Source organism: Ornithorhynchus anatinus, chromosome 2 (genome assembly GCF_004115215.2).
Source record: "Ornithorhynchus anatinus isolate Pmale09 chromosome 2, mOrnAna1.pri.v4, whole genome shotgun sequence".
NCBI classification, from domain to species: domain Eukaryota; kingdom Metazoa; phylum Chordata; class Mammalia; order Monotremata; family Ornithorhynchidae; genus Ornithorhynchus; species Ornithorhynchus anatinus.
In genome coordinates, this window is record NC_041729.1 from 23,884,125 (window position 1) to 23,902,216 (window position 18,092).

Genomic DNA, 18,092 nt, shown 5'->3' on the forward strand with positions numbered 1-18,092 from the left:
GTGGGCAGGGATTGTGTCTACCAACTCTGTTATAATGTTATATTGTACTCTCCCAAGCGCTCAGTACAGTGCTCTGAATAGAGTAAGCACTCAATAACTATGATCGATTGGTTGCTGACATTCATTCATTCATTCAATAGTATTTATTGACCGCTTACTATGTGCACAGCACTGTACTAAGCGCTTGGAAAGTGCAATTCGGACAGAATTCTGTCTGCAACCAACCAGCATCGGAATATACAGGGAACACAACTCTCCAGGAAACCTTATAATAACAGTGATAATAATGGCATTATTAAACACTTACTATGTGCCAAGCAGTGTTCTAAGCGCTGGGGTAGATACAACGTAATCAGGTGGGATAAACCCCTGCCCCACATGGAGCTCACAGTTTCGATCCCCATTTTCCAGGTGAGGCAACTGAGGCAGAGAGAAGTGAGGTGACTTGCCCAAGGTCCCACAGCAGACAAGTGGCAGAGCCAGGCTTAGAACCCACACCTTCTGACCCCCTAACCCGGGCTCTTGCCACTAGGCCAGGCAGTTTCTCATAGCTCCAACCCCCTCCCCAGAGAAGCAGCGTGGCTCAGTGGAAAGAGCCTGGGCTTGGGAGTCAGAGGTCAGGTGTTCGAATCCCGGCTCTGTCACTTGTCAGCTGTGTGCCTGTGGGCAAGTCACTTGACTTCTCTGTGCCTCAGTAACCTCATCTGTAAAATGGGGATGAAGACTGTGAGCCTCACGTGGGACAACCTGATTCCCCTGTATCTACCCCAGCGCTTAGAACGGTGCTCTGCACATAGTAAGCGCTTAACAAATACCAACATTATTATTTCACTTAGCCGGGACGAGGCGCTTAGTGGTCGTTGTAGTGCTTTTTGGCCTCTAGAAGAGGGCGGATTGGAGCAGGTTTAGGACCCAGAGGGAGCCGGTGAGCTGCCAATAGGCTCAGGCTGCAGTGAGTGGGGGAAGCTCCCTTTTCTCCAGCGAGGCTGTTTACCAGAAGAGAATAACCGGGGCAGAGGCAGAGAGCTACCGCCCAGGCCAACCCCATCCCCACCTGCATCGTGGCGCCGGACAGAAAGCCAGGCGAGGATGGGGTGGGCCTGGGTACCGACCCTTCTGCTGGGCAGCCTGTTCCCAGCTGCAACCTATGGCTCCCAAGGTGAGATTTTACATCTTTCCTTTTTACGGCCACCCAACGGAGCGGTACAGAGACAACTACTTAATTTCCCTCTTTTCAGAGTGGCCAAGTTGGGCAGCAGAAGGCTTGGGGGACAAGCCGTTCTGCTGCCCATGCAGAGGGTTTGGGGTGTTTTTGATTTTCTTTTTCTTCCTGTTGGGGACACACAGCTCCATCTTTATTATTGGCAACAAAGGCATGTCATTATATATCCGTGTGTGCGTATATCTGCGTATATATGTATTTTGCTGGTGGATCAGAGGTTCAGGCATCTTGGGGCATCCTCCCCAGACTTCTGTCTTTATGCCAATTCCGTTTTTCCCCCCTCTCCCGCGTACAAAGATCAGAAAGGCGGCCAGGCGAGAGTTGACAGTCCTCTATCCTTGCAGAACGGAGGGTCGTTGGACAATTGTTGCTCCCCTCTCCCTTTTCCCTATTTACTGGGGACTTCGACGGGATGGGGGTGGGGGAGGAGATAATAACGCTAATGACGGTACTTGTTAAGCGCGCACTATCTGCCAAGCACTGTGCCTCCCAGTGAAGAACCCCGGGGGTGAAGGTGGGATCTCGTTCAGGATACTTTGGGAAGGAGTCGCTGGAGCGGCACGAGGTTTTGGGGGTGCGACGCCCGCCCCCTCCCCTCCTCCTTAGGGACCCCCCTGTACCAGAACATAATGGGGACACTTACCCCCCTCTTCCTCCTCCTTTTCCTCCTCTTCCTCTCTCACCCTCCCCCCTTCAGGGGGCTACTGTGTCGATGGTCATCATGAATGCCCCTGGTATTTATTCAACGCCTGCTAAGATGATCCCCAAATATATATATTGTTTATTACCTTATTTATTCTGTTAATGAGATGTTCTCCCCCCCCCCCCCCCGTCCCTTGATTCTATTTACCGTGATAATGTTGTCTTGTTTTTGTTTTGTTCTGTTTTGCTTTCTCTTCCCCGATTAGACCGTGAGCCCGCCGTTGGGCAGGGATGGACTCTGTCGCCGAATTGTCCATTCCAAGCGCTTAGTCCAGTGCTCTGCACAGAGTAAGCGCTCAATCCATACGATTGAATGATCACCCACCGTATTTATGGAGCCAAGCATCCTACCCAGCTCTCGGGAGGGCTCAGCAGCCCACCAGGCGCCTCCCCTGCCCACGCCGAGCTCACGGTCCAGAGGGGCCAAACGCTGCGCTAAACGCTGGGGGCGACTCCCCTCCATTCAGCGCCCTTCCTTTTCCGCAGGCTGTTCCTGGGCCAACGGGGTCCTCTCCCAGTCCTCTCCCGCCCCGGGGCTGCTGTGCCTCAACTGGCGAGAAGCGCAGAGCCGCAGGGGTCAACCCCCCGCCGGTGAGTGATGCAAAAGGTCCCCCTGGCTCCCCATCCATCCTCCCCATCCATCCCTCCCAGCCCCCCTGCTCCATCCTCGCTTTTTCTCCCGCAGCCGCCGAGGACCACAACTACTGCCGGAATCCAGACGGGGCCAAGGGGGGTCCCTGGTGCTACGTGAGCGGCGAGGCCGGAGCCCCGGAGAAGAGGACCTGCGACCCCCGCCTCTGCCCAGGTCCGGTCCTGGGGCCCGGGGCCCGGCGCCCTACCCGCAGCCGCCTCTAGGCGGCGCCAACCCGGGGACCGCAGGGGAGGCGGGGAGGGGGCGTGGCCATAGCGACAGGCCCCGCCCCCTTCTCCGCCATTGGTCAATCCTGTCTCCAAGGCCGCGGGGCCGACATCCCATTGGTCCGCGGGGAAACCGAGTGATGTCACCCTTCGGGAGCCTCTTGTCAACAAGTCTCTCCCGCGAGGCCGCACTGGACGCACCCTCTTTAATAATAATAATAATAATGTTGGTATTTGTGAAGCGCTTACTATGTGCACAGCACTGTTCTAAGCGCTGGGGGAGATGCAGGGTCATCAGGTTGTCCCACGTGAGGCTCACAGTTAATCTCTATTTTACAGATGAGGTCACTGAGTAATAATGTTGGTATTTGTTAAGCGCTTACTATGGGCCGAGCACTGTTCTAAGCGCTGGGGGTGATCCAGGGTCATCAGGTTGTCCCACGTGAGGCTCACACTTAATCCCCATTTTACAGATGAGGTCACTGAGTAATAATGTTGGTATTTGTTAAGCGCTTACTATGGGCCGAGCACTGTTCTAAGTGCTGGGGGAGATCCAGGGTCATCAGGTTGTCCCACGTGAGGCTCACACTTAATCCCCATTTTACAGATGAGGTCACTGAGTAATAATGTTGGTATTTGTTAAGCGCTTACTATGGGCCGAGCACTGTTCTAAGCGCTGGGGGAGATCCAGGGTCATCAGGTTGTCCCACATGAGGCTCACAGTTAATCGCCATTTTACAGATGAGGTCACTGAGTAATAATGTTGGTATTTGTTAAGCGCTTACTATGGGCCGAGTACTGTTCTAAGCGCTGGGGGTGATCCAGGGTCATCAGGTTGTCCCACATGAGGCTCACAGTTAATCGCCATTTTACAGATGAGGTCACTGAGTAATAATGTTGGTATTTGTTAAGCGCTTACTATGGGCCGAGCACTGTTCTAAGCGCTGGGGGAGATCCAGGGTCATCATCCCCATTTTACAGATGAGGTAACTGAGGCCCAGAGAAGTGAAGTGACTTGCCCACGGTCACACAGCTGACAAGTGGCAGAGCCTGGATTCGAACTCATGACCTCTGACTCCCAAACCCGGGCTCTTTCCGACATTGCTTCCTTGACCTCTTTCTTTCCTTAATAATGATGGCATCTGTTAAGCGCTTACTCTGTGCAAAGCACTGTTCTAAGCGCCAGGAAGGATACAAGGTCATCAGGTAGTCCCATGTAGGGCTCACAGTCTTCCTCCCCTTTTTACTTTGGGGGAACTGAGGCCCAGAGAAGTGAAGTGACTGGCCCACAGCTGACAAGTGGCGGAGCTGGGATTTGAACCCATGACCTCTGAGTGCCCAGCCCGGGCTCTTTCCACTGGGCCACGCTGCTGCTCTAATAATGATGATGATGATATTTGTTAAGCGCTTACTATGTGCTCGAGAAGCAGCGGGGCTCAGTGGAAAGAGTCCGGGCTTGGGAGTCAGAAGTGGTGGGGGTCTAATCCCGGCTCCTCCTCTTGTCAGCTGTGTGACTTGGGGCAAATCACTTCGCTTCTCGGGGCCTCAGTTACCTCATCTGTAAAATGGGGGTTAATAATAATAATGTTGGTATTTGTTAAGTGCTTACTATGTGCAGAGCACTGTCCTAAGCACTGGGGTAGATACAGGCTAATCAGGTTGTCCCACGTGAGCCTCACAGTCTTAATCCCTATTCTACAGATGAGGTAACTGAAGCACAGAGAAGTTAAGTGACTTGCCCACAGTCACAGAGCTGGCAAGTGGCGAAGCTGGGATAAGACTGCGAGCCCCACGTGGGACCACCTGATCACCTTGTATTCCCCCCAGCGCTTAGAACAGTGCTTTGTACATAGTAAGCGCTTAACAAATACATTCATTATTATTATTATTGTTACTATGTGCAAAGCTCTGTTCTAAGCGCTGGGGGTGGTGGGGGTGGATACAAGGGGATCATGTGGGGCTCAGAGTCTTCATCCCCATTTTACAGATGGGGTTGCTGAGGCCCAGAGAAGTGAAGTGACTTGCCCCAAGTCACACAGTTGACAAGAGGAGGAGCTGGGATTAGACCCCCACCATTAGCCTTGACCTCTGACTCCCAAGCCCGGGCTCTTTCCACTGAGCCACGCTGCTTCCACGCAACCCCCTCACCCCCCCTACCCCATTTGAAAATAAGAATAATTGAGGTATTTATTAATAATAATAATAATAATAATGTTGGTATTTGTTAAGCGCTTACTGTGTGCTGAGTACTGTGGTAAGTGCTGGGGGGAGATACAGGGTAATCAGGTTTGCCCATGTGGGGCTCACAGTCTTCAACCCAATTTTAATAATAATAATAATAATAATTATGTTGGTATTTGTTAAGTGCTTACTATGTGCTGAGTACTGTTCTAAGCACTGGGGTAGATATAGGGTAATCAGGTTGTCCCACGTGAGGCTCACAGTCTTATTCCCCATTTTATAGATTAGGTCACCGAGGCACCAAGCAGTGAAGAGACTTGCCAAAAATCACACAGCTGACAGGTGGCGGAGCGGGGTTTAGAACTCATGACCTCTGACTCCTAGGTCCACTGAGCCACACTGCTTCTCATACTGCTATTTGTTGAGTGCTTACTAAGTGCCAGGCTCTGGAGTGCTCAGTCCAGTGCGTGGCACCTATCCAGGCTCTGTATCCAACAAATAAATCAGGTTGGATACCTCCCTGTCCCGCATGGGGCTCACAGTCTCAACCCCCCGTTTTACAGATGAGGGAACTGAAGCCCAGAGAAGTGACGTGACTTGCCCAAGGTCACACAGCAGATAAGTGGCGGAGACCAAATTAGAACCTGTGACCTTCTGACTTTCAGGCCCAGGCTCTAGCTACTCTTTGAAAAGTAACCGCACTGTGTAATAGCCTTGGTTGTCAGGTGTACCCCCAGTAGCATCGCATCGCCACCCCCAAAGTGCCTATTTACCTGTTCCACTCAGCCCAGGAAATCCTTCAGCCCATCAGTCAATTGTATTTATTGAGCACTTACTGTGTGCAGAGCACTGTACTGAAAGCTTGGGAGGGTATAGTATAACACCAGCAACAGCCACATCCCCTGCCTACAACGATCTTACAGTCTAGATATGTACATAAGTGTTGTGGGGCTAGAAGAGGGAGACGAGTAAAGAGAGGAAGTCAGGGCGACACAGAAGGGAGCGGGAGAAGAGGAAATGAGGGCGTAGTCCAGGAAGGCTTCTTGGAGGAGATTTGCCTTCAATAAGCCTTTGATAGTGGGGGTGGGGGGTCATTATTAGATCTGAGGAGGGAGGGCGTTCCAGGTTAGAGGCAGGATGTGGGCGAGAAGTTGGTGGTGACATAGATGAGCTAGAGGTGCAGTGAGAAAGTTAGTGTTAGAGGAGCGAAGAGTTTGGGCCGGGTTAGAGTAGGAGAATAGCGAGGTGAGGTAGGAGGGGGCAAGCTGATTGAGTGCTTGGCCTTGTACTGGGCATCTGACTGTCCAGGCTGAGCAATCTTTTCCACCCACCTGATCCCATGGGCAGCCAACCTCGTGGGATTGGCAGAGGGGGGAGTCTGCGGAGTTTGGGGAAAACAGGTCTCAGAGTTGGCGAGGCCCAGATTAGGTTCTCTCCATTCCTGAGATCATATCTGGGCCCTGAACTTTTCTTACCCGTTGAGTTTGTTATCATTCTAGGGAGGCAGCATTTCCATGAAGGTGGTGGCATCTTAAATCCTGGTGGGTCCCCCGATGTCATGTTCTGGGGAAGGGTCGTTGATATCGGCATGGCTTAGTGGATAGAGCAAGGGTCTCGGAGCCAGAAGAACCTGGGTTCTAATCCCCGCTCCGCCACACGTCTGCCGTGTGACCTTGAGCAAGTCCCTTAACTTCTCTGGGCCTCAGTTACTTCAACTGAAAAATGGGGATTAAGACTGTGAGCCCCATGTGAGATAGGGACTGTGTCCAACCTGATTAACTTTATCTTCCCCAGCACTTAGAACAGTGCTTGACACATAGCAAGGATTTAACAAATACAACATTATCTAAGGTCCTGGCGGGACTCCCCCACTCCCACCCCCACCCCTCCCAGTGCCATGTTCTGGGAAAGGGTCATTGATGCCTGACAGTCTTGTCTGGATAGAGTGGGGTGGATCCCAAGACTCTGGGAGAACTTCCTCCAACTCACGTGTCTATGAAATCCAGAACATTTCTTCCAATCCAGTTTTTCCTCCTTTTCTCCTGAAGCACCTTCCCTGGAACCTTTGCCACGAACTCCTGAAGCAGAGCGGTCACAGGAAGCCAAGGATGATATCCAGGTCTTTGCCCCTGCAAGCTCCTTACCTTCCGGGAGTGAGGCGGCAGCAGTACAGTCCGTTATTGGGATCAGCCAGAGAGTGAGGATGAACCCCAAAGAAAAGAAGGACTTGGGGACTCTAGGTATGGCCTAGATATATCTCCCCCTGCCCTTTCCACTCCTCATCCCCATCCTTCCCAAGGATTTCTTCAAGGCAGAGTCACTTTTAGATGTCTTAGATATCGACCTGAGATTAATATGTCCCTTGCTCTTTCCTCTGACAGGATCCGTGCTGGGTGTCTCCATGATAGTCATCATCATTGCCATTGGGGCTGGCATCGTCCTGGGGTATATCTACAAAAGGTCAGTATCTCACTCTCCCCTCTCAGACCCCCAAGAGACAGCTGGAGAGTTGGAGGGAATTTAGGGAAAAAGTATTCATTCAGTTATAAAATGCTCAAAGCTTTTAGAGGAGTTTGTAACTCTTCCCTTAGGCGGCTGAACAACTTACCTTGCAAGAATTTAGCCTGGGCTCTAGGGAGTACCGTCATCAGTGGTGTTTACCAAAGCTTACTCTTTGCTGATTATCTGTCCTAAGATCTGGGAAGAGGGCGGGGATGTCACCGTTTATTGTTGCATTGTACTTTCCCAAGTGCTTAGTACAGTGCTCTGCACAGAGCAAGTACTTAATAAATAAGATTTAATGAATGAATGAATGAATAATACAAGAGTTGATAGACACATTGCCTGCCCACTACAAGCTGAGTATAGAGGAGGAGATATGCACAGATTTGTAAAAATTGTCAAAAGAATTTGGGATATTGAGCCTCCCCTACGAAAATCCAGTTCCAAGGCTTTTTCCAGTTGAGGTTTGATTTACTTAGACTCTGGCGTTTCCATCATTTCTTTGCACTGGACCTGAAGACCATTCTGCACCTTTGGTGAGGGTTTCTAGTCGGCCTGCATTTCTCAGTGCTTATTTACAGCAGGTTTGTCATTCCTTTCTTATGTGCTTTCATGATTTCAGGGAAACAATCCCTGCCCTTATCTCTCATGGGGACCCTCAGTTGGCAGAAACAGTTTTAAAGAAGACAAACTTGTTCTAAGAAATGCTGGTCCCAGGAATTATAATTGTAAGGCCCACAAGCTACCTGCTTGCTTTGCCCTTTCAGAGTTTCACAAGAAGTCGTTCTGCCTTTTCTGGCCTTGCCTTTCATAGTCAAACCAAATTCTTTAATGCTTAGATCTTATAATATTTTTCTTGCCTTGGCCTTTTTAAAAATCAGAAGGAAATCTAGAGCAAAAATGATTAACAGCTTTCAAGCATGAAGATGTTTTGGAACTGGAATTAATTAATTCAGTTGTATTTATTGAGCACTTATTGTGTGCAGAGCACTGTACTAAGCTCTTGGGAGAGTACAATAAGCAGACACATTCCCTGCCTAATTCTAATCTGAGCTCCAAATTCTGAATGCCCGAGTCCTAATTCCAGTTTTGCTTCAGAAGAAATCACTCCACATCTATATCTTATTTTCTCATTTTGTGAATGAGTGATATTACCTGTCCACCTGGATGACTTATTGGGTCATCCTGAAACCAGAATTCAAACCTCCCCTTCCATCTTCTCTTCCCTCATTAATCAATGGACCATAGTCCTGCAAGAGTTAAGAAACTTATTTCTAAATCTCAGAATGGGAAACAAGAGTCAGAAGGCAGTTTTTATGAGGAAAGTTTTACTCCTATATAATAGTAATGGTATTTGTTAAGCAATTACTTTGTGCCAGGCACTGTTCTAAGTGCTGAGGTGGATACAAACAAATCGGGTTGGACACAGTCCCTGTCCCACATGGGGCTCAATCCCCATTTTTACAGATGAGGGAACTGAGGCACAGTGAAGTGACTTGCCCAAGCAGACAAGTGGCAGAGCTGGGATTAGAACCCATGACCTGCTGACTCCCAGGCCCATGCTCTATCCACTATGCCATGCTGCTTCCCTGAGGGAGCCCACTTAAGCCCAGGAAGACTCAAGAGATTTGCAACAGGTTCTTCTGTATGAAACCTTTTTCAGTACCTAAATTTGTTTGCCTACTTCTTCCACCTGCCTTCCTTGCTGCCAGGCTTGATCTTCTCATCTCCTAGCAAAAGTCTGGGATTAAATTCCTGCAGTCTTGAACCCAGTCAAGTGGAGACACTGCTTTGGCTGGCAGGACCCAGCTCTCCATTAACCTATAGGGTGGGGGTAGATCTTAAACTTTCTTTTAAGACTCAAAGCCCAAAGGAAAGGTGGCAGGTAGTGTGTTTTGAATTAGAGCATTGTGGTCTAGGAGAGACTGATGCTGGTAAAAATCCATCCCTCAGGAGTCGCTGGAGACTCCTCAGGAGAACCGTGCCCCAGAACATTTATTCTCTGCCGAATCAAAGAAAAAATTGTAAGTCCACACCACTCCACTTCTTCAGCGGAGACCACAGTTTGTGAATAAGATGCTTGTTTCTCCTTGGCTGCAGTGCAAAACCTTACTGACTCAGGAGCCAGGCTGTGGGAAGGGGATGTGTGTGGATTAATGGTTAAAGCTGGGGTCAAATTGTAGTTGAGGCATCATTTTCTCTGCTCGGCTACTTCCATTCTCCATGACCCTAGCTTTTCTAATAATGATGGTATTTGTTAAGCGCTTTGTGCAAAGCGCTGTTCTAAGCGCTTCCATTCTTCCTAAAGACTATATTATTTCAATAGGTCATCATTATGACCCCACCTTTAGACGTTGCTCACACCATTTTGTCCAGAGGACTGTCGCTTTATCAATATTAGGCTGAATAACTTCCACTGCTTCCCAGAGAAGCAGCGTGGCTCAGTGGAAACAGCACGGGCTTGGGAGTCAGAGGTCATGGGTTCGAATGCCGACTCTGCCACTTGTCAGGTGTGTGACTGTGGGCAAGTCACTTCACTTCTCTGTGCCTCAGTTACCTCATCTGTAAAATGGGGATTAAGACTGTGAGCCCCACGTGGGACAACCTGATTACCCTGAATCTACCCCAGCAATTAGAACAGTGCTCTGCACCTAGTAAGCGCTTAACAAATACCAACATTATTATTATTCCCCGAGTGCAACAGGCCCTTCCTGGAAGGTCCTTACCTTGAGATTCTGGTTAGCTGGGCACTGCCCTTGCCAGTCACAAGTGTGTTATCCCTGTAACTAAATGTCAGTGCCCGTCCAATTGGGGTCTGCTTTCTCCTCGACTGTGGCACCCCGACGGTGGCAAGATACTGATAGAATAATCTTTGCTGATGAACCAATCTGAACTTTAAAATAACTGTGACTCCTTCCCATCTCACACATTCCTGAGTCACTGAAGAGCTGCAAGGGGCCTCCTGCCTGGACCTGCCACTATCTATCCTCTCCCCATTGCACCTCTCCTTGAGAAACAGTGTGGCCTAGTGGAGAGAGTACGGGCATGGGTTCCAATCGTGGCTAAACCACTTGTCTGCTCTGTGAACTTGGGCAAGTCACTTCACTTCTCTGTGCCTCAGTTCCCTCATCTGCACAATAGGGATTAAGACTGTAAACCCTATGTGGGACAGGGACTGTGTCCAACCCGATTATCTTGTACCAACCCCAGCGCGTAGAACCGTGCCTGGCACACAGTAAGTGCTTAACAAATATCATTATTGCTATTGTCATTATTATTGTCCTCCCTCTTGGAGAGAAGCTGCGAGGCAGGGGTCTACTTTGGGACCACCCTGGCCCAAGATATTCCCAAAATGGAAAGTAGCATGGAGTGGTGGATAGAGCATGGGCCTGGGAGTCAGGTCAGGGGTTCTAATCCCTGCTCAGCCATGTGTCTGCTGTGTGATCTTGGACAAAGCACTTCTCTGTGCCTCAGTTACCTCATCTGTAAAATGGGGATTGAGGCTGAGCCCCACTTGGGACAGCAACTGTGTCCAACCCAATTTGCTTGTATCCACCCTTCCTTAGTACAGTGCCTGGTACATAGCAAGCACTTAAATGCCAGAATTATTATTATATTCATCAAGTTGTAATTCGACCAGGAGTAGCAGGTGGAGGGAGTATAAGCCCCTCATCTGGCACAACTTTTTGCGATGGCTAGTTAGTTTGCCAAAACTCAGTGATGGCCCTGGATTGGGGTAGGGAGAGCCTATAAAATGCACCCATGTGTTTGAGATAGGGCAGTCGAATGCTCATGCAATGGGATGGGAAGCACACAGCTTCCCCGAAGGGACGTGGGCTTACTGGGCTGTGTGTGGTTTTCCTTTCTCCACAAAGGGGGAAGGACTTGAAAGAGCAGCACGAGCAGAGGATGTTTGAGCGGGAAATGCAACGCATCACCCTGCCCCTGTCGGCCTTCACCAACCCATCCTGTGAAATTGTGGATGAGATGACCGTCGTGATCCACACCAACCCAACCCCCGTGGAGGACGTACGTGAGGGCAATGCCCCTCTCATGGGCCAGGCTGGCACCCCTGGAGCCTGAGCTGCCAGGCGATGGGGAGGAGCCCATAACAACGTTGGATCTAGAGCAGGTCCGCCCTCTCAAGGCTGAGGGTGTCCCCTGTCTTTTGTTACGGTATTTTTTATGGGGGTGAATGAGAGACAGAACTAGGACACATGCTAGTCGAGGCTCCCTGCTTCCGCAAATTATTAGGATCACCTAAAATTGGTCCTTCATCTCTTGGGTACAGGACGTCACCCATGGATGGAGGCTGCCTCAGAAGCCCTCCGTGGAGGCTTTTCCCTGGCCCCCGCCCCCGGGGAACTGAGATCAGTTTCCTTACTTTCCTAATGAATAAGAGTGGGCTCTCAGCGCTCCCCATGTGTCTTGTCAGCCAAGGGGATCCCCACACCCTCCTTCCTGTTGGGTCGGCCCACGTTGTTCTTTGTATTTCAGCCCACATACAGAGGCCAGAGGTAAGCAGGAGCTTCGCATCGGGTCAAGAGAGAGAGGGCGACTTTGAATGTAGCTTTTTTCCTATGGCCACGCAAGGACGGGGAATCGGTTTGTGTGGAGTGGCTAAAAGCGAGGGGACAGCTCTTAGCTCCCTCGACTTCCACGGAAAAAGATAAAATCTCTTCCAAAGTGATTGGAATAAGGTGCTAAATTAACACAGGGCTCAAGCTGGCTTCCCATTTCAGTGGGAGGTAGAGGGAACGTGGTTCCCGGACAGTTAGTGGATTAAGGGGTCAGGATGGCTGCCATTTCCTGCCTAAAGAGAACAGGCAGAAAGGGCCAGAGAGCCTCTCTCCCACGCTCAGACATCCTCTGGAGATTTGATTTGAAATGACGGAGAAAGTGGAGAGCCCCTAATATTTCTTCATTTAGCAATGTAAATCGGCCAGAGAAATAGCCAGTATTAACTTCATTCCCAAATGCCTTAGACTTTCCCAAATTGTTATAATTCTGAAAGTTGAGCTAGAGCAGGGAACTTAAGTTGGGTTAACTTAGAAGCTGGGAGGAGCAGCAAGGGGCTTCTGCTGAAACAAGAGTTCTCTATTGCTTGCCTCTGTACTCTCCACTTCAGGCCACCTCTGAAAACCAAGTGACACTGTGGCCTAGAGCCAGATTATTCACCAATTACTGGGGTCATGACCCATCCTCCCCTGCTTCAACTAGGAGAATTCAGTAGAGCTGCCAAAAAAACTTTCACGCCATTACTGTACTGGTGGGGGGGAGAGATGGTCTCTTCCCCCTCCTTTCCCTACATGGTCCTGTACAATCTGACTACCTCCCCCTGGGAACTCCATGCAGCTCCACACGAAAAGGGAGGACATCATAGAATTAAGTTTTTCTATCCCCATGCTGTTCATGGAGGACTTTTTAAAGGATCAGGTCTCTCCAGGCACTCAGCATTTGTACTAGCTATGTATGATGCACAAAATGGAAAAGTGTTAATGGTTTTTACTTTTTTATACTTTTACGTTTTCTATGCCTCATTTTAACATCTGAGAATAGAGTACAAGAAACTGCTCTCAATTCAACTTGTACCAATACATAAGTTCTCCAAACTACTAGAGGGAGGTGTGGCTTGAATTTTTTTGGGGGGCAGGTCAGACCCACTTCGTTCCCTTAAGCTCACAGTGGTTATGGTTTGTTTTTTACAAGCACGTGTATGTCCGAGGGCTATAGCGAGTGCATAACAGCGTACGATACATCCAGTTCTGCTAGAATGTGTTTTCATTACATGGTTTGGATATAACTTGATGGAAGAATTAGGGAATGTCCTTCCCACAACATGAGTCTGTTATGGTATAATACAAACCACAAGTTGGTCTACGAAATTCAAAGCATACTACTACTCTACTCCGAGCCTCTGCCACAGCCTTACTAGGCTGAAGAGCTCTTTGTGCTTTTGTGACTTCTCAGCTTAAACTAACAGCGAGGGGTAAGGATGTAAAGCATCCAGCCGGCGATACACACAATAGAAGAATTTATAGAGAAAAATGTCAGACAGGGTGTTATCCTTGAACCAACCACCCCACCGCCACCCACTCACCCATTACTTCCCATTGAATCAATGGTTACTAGAACCCGGTTTTCAAGGACACAACTCCCTGTACTCGAAAACTTAGAAAATGGCCTTGATGTGCATTAGCCACACAGTCCCCTAAGTGGGGAAATAGCCGTCACTCACACTGATGTCCCAAAGCTGAGGATTGCAGAGAAACAGGACCTCTGGGAACGAGCAGGGTCAGTCTTCCCCTCTCCCTAAGATGTGGCCTAATAGCCACCCTGAAGAGAGTTCCTGAAAGCATTTATACAACAAGCCATTCATTGTTGCATATCTAGCCCGCTCCTAAGCTTTACTGGTTTCACGGGTTTTCTGAGAGGGTCAGAAAAACAGTATTGATTGTGAGAGACTTTTGTTTTCTTCTCAGGATCACTTTGGGCTCGAGTGTTGTCATAGGTTGGGCTAAGGAATGGGGAGAAAACCCCAAGCTTCCCTGAGGGAGTGGTGGTTTGGGGTGAGATATTTCTTTGCAGTCTGGGGAATATTTTAAGCAAGGTTGGGAGGGTGGGGGCAGTTACCTTAATTATTCTTACTGACTGGCTAACCAGCACTGGAGGACTGTTTCCATCCAGGAGTCAGATCTCCAAACATATCTTTCAAAGCTGCCAAAACCCAGTAGCCCAGGCCTCTCCATTACTCCTGCAAAGCTTAGCACCAGGTTTCTTGGTCTCTGGAACTGCCACTGGAGCAGGCAGTTTGAGGCTGCTTCTTCGGGTGGAAAAAAGGATACAGGAGGTAAACACCCTTCTGAACCCCGTTACAAATCAATGCGACAAAGGTTCCGTCGATGATGTTTATTACTTAATTTAGTCAATAAAATCGCACATCTTGGGTGCACCATTTCCACAGTCGCTGAGAGACGAGGCTCTACTCTAGCACAGAAAGCTGGCTCTTTTTATGGTTTGGAAACACAGAAACCCCTCGAGAGGAAGGGCCCAAGCCATGCTCTCTACTGAGCTGAGCCCAATCTCCATAGGGACTACCAGGCTTCTGCCCATTCCATCCCAGGCTGACTTTGCTTGGGAGTCTCCAGCCTCCTACAGCTATAGTACACAACTCAAAAAACACAACCGTAAACTTCACCTGGAGATGACAACTGGTTCCCCAACTAGGCCTATTTACAATATTTCACATCCTCCTCTCCTCAATAAACTTGAAAATATTAACAAGCATCCTGCTTCCCCACCGCCCCCTCAGAAAACAAAATACCACTATCACCCAAAACCCATTCCCGACTGTAAAATACAGCACCTGCTTGGAGGCCAAGAGGTGCTTACAAGAGGGCAAATCCAGTTGCACCATGAGATTCACAGAACTATGGACCCGGACAGAGGGAGTGCCCTTAGTTTCCTCAGATGACACCCAATCCTTTCCCTAGAATCCTGGCTTCCAATTGCCCTCTAGGCTGAAGATTGAGCCAACGGGCCAATGCCCAGGCTCCCCTTTGAGGCTAAATCTTGGAATTCCATTTCCTTCAGCATCCCAGGGAAACAGAACTCTTCCTCAAGATTCACACCCCTTCCCAGGAAGAAGCCTGTCGAGTCCCTCGGAGGGCCGGCTGCTCTCCCTTAATCCCCCAATCCTGTGGGGAAAGGGATGTTGCAGACTGAGTAACAGTGTAAGGAGACCTATAAAGCTGTGCCTAACACAGAGGAAATGCTCCCAGGGGATAAACGTCCCCACACGACTCCAGGCAAACACGGGATTTCCCAAAGAAAATCTTCTTTCTCCCACAACTGCTTTGGATGCTGATGCAGGAACTTCAACCATTTCCACTTAGGAGTCTACTGTGCCAACAGGTAGGAGCAGTGACTTCTTTCCACCCAGCAACCAAGAGGCTCCCGGGCCTGTATGCACGCTTTGCTGCTTGGGGCAGCTCTGACACTAGCTCACAGGAGGTCCCTGCCAGGGGCGGGCTTTGGGGAGAAGTTAGGATTGTGGTTATACAGAGAAAAGTCCTCTGTTAATGCTTTCTTTGTACTTGGCTCCTTTGGATCCGCAAAAAGGATAGTAGAGAGGAGCTGTAATTGAGAATAGCATCTTCCTACGCCTCTGCTTTTCCCATTTATCCAGCTAAGGAATACCCTAAACACAGTCCTGTACACTATCCCAACAGCACCACCGTGCGCTGAGGGGGGCCAGGCCTAGATCCTGGGAACAGTTCCCCACGGCACCTTTACTCCAGGTCACCCACCAGAAAGCCGTCCCGGTGGCTGCAACTTCTCCTAGCCAAATCCACACAGTCACTACCTATTCAGGAATGTTTCTGGGGCCAAGAAGCCTAAGGGCCTAGGTTCCCCAAATTTAGTGTAATCCTAACTGCAGGGAGGCAATAATCATTCTGAAGTCTGATCCCAGGAGCAGAATTCCCAGTTTAACTCCCAGCAGTCAGTTCCCTCCCGGTCAACTGGCCGAGTTTTTCTTCACAGCTTTCAATCAAATGTTAGGTTCAAAGAGAATGACATAATGATGAGACCCAGAACATCCCAAACCCCCGGTTTACCAAGCCAGGGTGTGCTAGTGTTGACATTTCTTCTCTCCTGCGGCAGCAGAAAATGATTTTTTCCTCTCCTAATGTCCACAGGAAACCCAAAGCTTGGCCAAACAAGGACAGTTTCATTGCCTCGGGGAGGGAGAGGTGGTGATGGGCAGGGTTACGCCCCTTAATGCCCTGCAGGTGGATGGAGCGCAGCATCCTCCCTCCACGCCGCTTGCGTGAGGAAACCTTAGGCTGGGAGGCCCTAGGGGAGTGAGTCCCGGCTCAGTCCGTAATCCATGCTCACATTATGGTCTATCTCCTCCAGCTCAGAGGGGAGCGGGATCGCCAATTCTCCAAGGTAGAGGGAGAGTGCCTCAAAGGAGTCCTCCAGTTTCGAGAATGGAGGTCTGGAGAGAAAAGAGAAAGTGGCAGCTCAGGGAACAGGCACCTAAGAGACAGGTCCCGACCCTCTCGGCCCCCCACCGCCCGCCCCCGGCCCTTTCCCAATTTACAGGCGAGATCCAGGAGACGAGATGTGACTTATCTCCAGCTTCCCCGCCTTCAATGTTCGTGGATTGTGAGCCCTTCTAGGAATAGGGTCCGTGTTTACAACCCACCCGTATACTCTGTCCCACAGCTTAGTACAGGGCTCTGCATAAATACTCTTACTATAGGAAGGTGATACTCTCGGGAAGCCCAATGTGGGGCAGGGACTGTGTCCAACTTGACAACCTGGTATCTACCCCAGGACTGAGTACGGTGTCTGACACATAGTAAGCGTTTAACAAATAAGATTTTTTTAAAAAAAGCCTTGGGGCGGTCTTCTCTTTTTGTGGTTACTAAATCACCCCATCTGCCCCGGGGACGGGCCACCTTTCTTGCAGTGACTCTTGGAGATGGATGTGACAGGTATGTGTTCTCCCTTCTGCAGCAAGATGAACAGGGGTCTGATTTTAAGAACACTTACAAGATGGTGGAAGGACCTGGGGGAGGAGATGAACCGACCTGCTCTCGGGTTCCAGTTTGCAGCAGACAGCCGCCAGAGGGAAGAAGGCTGGAGGACAGTCCGTGGGGACGAATTTCTCCCAGAAAAGTTTTACGTTGAGTCCAAAGTCCAGTGTGCGGGGAAGGCAATCAGGGTCAGCATACACTTGGCCGATGATCTAAAGGAAAGAGAGATCAGGGACGGGGTCAGAAAGACCTCATTCACATTAACAAGGTCAAGTTTTTGGGGAAGTGCCAGGAACCCAAGCAAACTGCACGTCCTTCTATTTGTATGCTCCTTATACCTGTATGCTGACGAAACTGTACCCTCCCAAGTGCTTAATACAGTGCTTGGCCCCAAGTAAGCACTCAAACTCCTTACCATTGTCTTAAAAGCATTCAATCAGATCACCCCATTCTACCTCATCTCACTGATCTCCTACTAAAGGCCAGCCCGCACACTCCACTCCTCTAGCGCCAGCTTACTCACTGTGCCCCCATCTTGTCTATCTCACCGCCATCCCCTTTCCCACATCCTCCCTCTAGCCTGGAACTCACTACCTCTCCATATACACCAGACCACTACTCTCTCCACCTTCAAAACATTAAGGTCACATCTCCTCCAAGAAGCCTTCTCCGATTGAGCCCTCTCTTCCCCAGCTCGCTCTTCTGCTTCATCTAAGCACTTGGATCTGTGACCTTTGGCCACTTCATATTTTCCCTGTCCCCAATCCTACAGCACTTAAGTTCATTCCTTTAAAATTATTTATTCATATTAATGTCTGTCTCCCCCTCAAGAATGTAAGTTCATTATGGACAGGGAACGTATCTGCTGATTCTGTTGTACTCTCCCAAGTGCTTAGTACAGTGCCCTGCACATAATAAGTGCTCAATAAATACCACTGATTGACTGTCTGCTCTCTCGGATCTCACTCAATTCAAGAACTGGGAAGCTGCCTGGGCACAGGAGCTGCAGCATCAACTCGCACTGACCGCCGATAAACAGCAGAAGTCACCTGGACAAGGGTGAAATCCCTGCTTCCTTCTGA

General features: G+C 49.6%; 2 protein-coding genes across 4 annotated transcripts in view; one reads left to right on the forward strand and one right to left on the reverse strand.

Annotated features, from left to right (window-relative positions):
- Positions 1–958: 958 nt before the first annotated feature.
- On the forward strand, positions 959–13,083 carry PIK3IP1 (phosphoinositide-3-kinase interacting protein 1). Its single transcript, XM_029049488.2, has 6 exons — positions 959–1,159; positions 2,411–2,515; positions 2,610–2,729; positions 7,012–7,203; positions 7,345–7,423; positions 11,341–13,083. Exons 1-6 carry the CDS (start codon positions 1,090–1,092, stop codon positions 11,546–11,548), a joined length of 774 nt encoding a protein of 257 aa, XP_028905321.1. The 5' UTR covers positions 959–1,089; the 3' UTR covers positions 11,549–13,083.
- A 1,276-nt stretch (positions 13,084–14,359) lies between these two features.
- The window catches only part of LIMK2 (LIM domain kinase 2), a 56,659-nt gene continuing 52,926 nt past the window's right edge, over positions 14,360–18,092 (reverse strand). For all 3 annotated transcript variants that reach the window (XM_007672161.4, XM_029049479.2, XM_029049469.2), the window contains 2 exons: positions 17,065–17,222; positions 14,360–16,466 (listed from right to left, as the gene is read on the reverse strand). In XM_007672161.4, the coding sequence (XP_007670351.1) occupies positions 16,322–16,466; positions 17,065–17,222 (303 nt within the window). In that variant the 3' untranslated portion in view covers positions 14,360–16,321. The remainder of the gene's footprint in view (positions 16,467–17,064; positions 17,223–18,092) is intronic.